The 2,139-nt window shown below is 54.5% G+C and overlaps 1 protein-coding gene across 1 annotated transcript in view; it reads right to left on the bottom strand.

Annotated features, from left to right (window-relative positions):
* Positions 1-913: 913 nt before the first annotated feature.
* The window catches only part of CD244 (CD244 molecule, natural killer cell receptor 2B4), a gene marked incomplete at its 5' end in the record, with an annotated part of 1,741 nt that continues 515 nt past the window's right edge, over positions 914-2,139 (bottom strand). Inside the window, 5 exons of the mRNA XM_009864693.1 lie at positions 914-1,003; positions 1,087-1,152; positions 1,281-1,352; positions 1,476-1,540; positions 1,689-1,814. Coding sequence (XP_009862995.1) covers positions 914-1,003; positions 1,087-1,152; positions 1,281-1,352; positions 1,476-1,540; positions 1,689-1,814 — 419 coding nt within the window. The remainder of the gene's footprint in view (positions 1,004-1,086; positions 1,153-1,280; positions 1,353-1,475; positions 1,541-1,688; positions 1,815-2,139) is intronic.

A 2,139-nucleotide genomic window follows, 5' to 3' on the forward strand; every position in this document is an offset into this window, starting at 1 on the left:
CATTTCACAGGGAGCAGCCACAAAGCAATTTTGAGCCGGTGAGGGGAGCAGTGCTGAGCCGTCACCGCCATCAAAGTGCCACGTTTCATTTGAAATCCTGGAGAAAAAGCCCTTGATCTCGCTTTTGGGAAGATGTTTGAAGCCTGGAGCCCCCTCTTTCTCAGGTTTCTTCTCCCAGGGCCACTCAGGTGGGAAGGGATGTGGCAGCGTAAAAAAATGAGCCCATGCAGGGACCATCCTCTCCCCAACAAAACAAAGTGCATCCTTGTGCAAGGCTCCCTCATCACTTCAGAGTGCACAAACGATTCCCACTCCCTCCTCATGGCCCAGGTATGTTTCTGGCTATAAATAGTTAATGAAGCTCATTCAACAAGCACCACAGTTGCCTCATGCAGTTCAGATTGTATTTGCACCTCGAAATAAATGCCCCAAGGTGTAGTGAACCTCTCAAGACCTAAAAAAATACCACTAAACACATGCACATCACACGGGTCCTCTTCCCCCATGACCTCGACCGCCCCATTCCACATCCATCCTCTCCGAAGACGGGTTTCCACCAAGTCCTCTCCTCCTTCCCTCGTGGGACAGCCCTCCGAGGTGCAGCTGGGCTTCTCAACCTTGCAAAAAGCCGGGTCTGGTCGCTTCCATCCCAAGCGAGCCCTCAGCTTTGCTGGGTGAGTGCTGGAGGTCTCCAGATGCCCCAAGAGAAGAGGTCCCTAGGGAAGAGAAGGTCTTCCAAAGCAGTGACGGCACTTAGGAGACGCGGTGGTAGGGAAGAACCGGAGGTGAGTCCTGCAACGGAGAGAACCATCATCTAGAATCCCCCCATAGCCTTAAAGGAAAATCTTTGAAGGCACTCAGGGCTCATAGCCTTCAAGAAAGAGCTGATGAGCTTTGAAGATAAACCCAGAGCTCATCTCGCCACCAGTCCAGTGCCTGTTACCTCTAGGTAGGCAGTGGAAACCAACGATCGATCCAACTTCTTCCTCCTGAGAGAAGGAGACTGTGGAGAACAGCAAGAACTTGCCGTGAGGCAACGAGGGAGCAGCACCCAGTTGACAAACCTGGGTGCTGGGACAACCTCACCTTCTTGGTGGGCTGAATCTTGGAGTAGATGGTGCAGCTTTCAGGCTCCAAAGGGCAGTTGGGTGTCTGGCAGGGAAAAGCAGATTAAATGTGCAATAAACTCAAAATTTTTGGCAAAAGGGGTGGTTTTGGTGGCTGCCGTGTGTGCACCCAGCCCCGAGGCTGCACAGGGCAGCTCCAGTCCCAGAGCTGACCCTTGCCTGCGTTCTGGGCCAGACGACGGTGTAGACGGTGTTTCCTTCCACAGTGGCCGCACAGCTTTGATTCTGAGGGAGAAAACAAACCCAGTGTGGCTTAAAAGAGGAATCCGGGGTGACATTTCCAAACAGGGGTCCCATCCCTCCAGGCGTGACAGGGAGGGGATGCCCAAGAACACCCCCAGCACTCACAGGTGCTTGGCTGGTTTGGGCTTTGCCCACCTCCTCATAGACGGTCAGCATCTGCTCAGCGTGTCCTGGGGGAGTTTGAAGGCTCGGAGTGAGATGGATGATGGGTCAGAGCCCCCACATCAGGGGGTTTCAGCCCTCCAGCAAAGCAGAGGGCAGCCAAAATCTCGTGGCTGCCCATCTACACCAGCTCCTGCACCAACTCTGGGAACAAACCTTCCGGGGGTTCCCTTCGTCGCTTCCTCCTCCTCCTGCAGCAAGTGGCAACGAGGATTATGGAGACGGTCAGCACCAGCCCTATGACCACAGCCACTGCCCACCACGGAACAATGCTGAAATGCTCTGGGGAGGAAGAAGAGGAGAAGGGGGGACCTCGGATGAAGAGCAGAGCCTCAAGGCATTTCCAAGCAGGGTCTCCATCAAAGGATGGACATAGCTGGAGAACCTCAACTCTGGTGACACAACTCCCGCTCGGCTTCCCAGGAGGGGAAGTTGGGCACATTTTGGCATCACCATGATGTCCGCGGCAGTTTCACCAGCTCAGGCAAGGAGACCAAGAGCTCCAAGAAAGGACTGGTGAGGCTCACAGCTTGCCCACTCCCTAAATCCTGGTTTTTTATAGAGCTCAGGAACAAATTACCCAGGTCTGTGCCTCGGCAGGCTGCCG

This window comes from Apaloderma vittatum, unplaced genomic scaffold (genome assembly GCF_000703405.1).
Source record: "Apaloderma vittatum isolate BGI_N311 unplaced genomic scaffold, ASM70340v1 scaffold27572, whole genome shotgun sequence".
Classification (NCBI taxonomy): Eukaryota; Metazoa; Chordata; class Aves; order Trogoniformes; family Trogonidae; genus Apaloderma; species Apaloderma vittatum.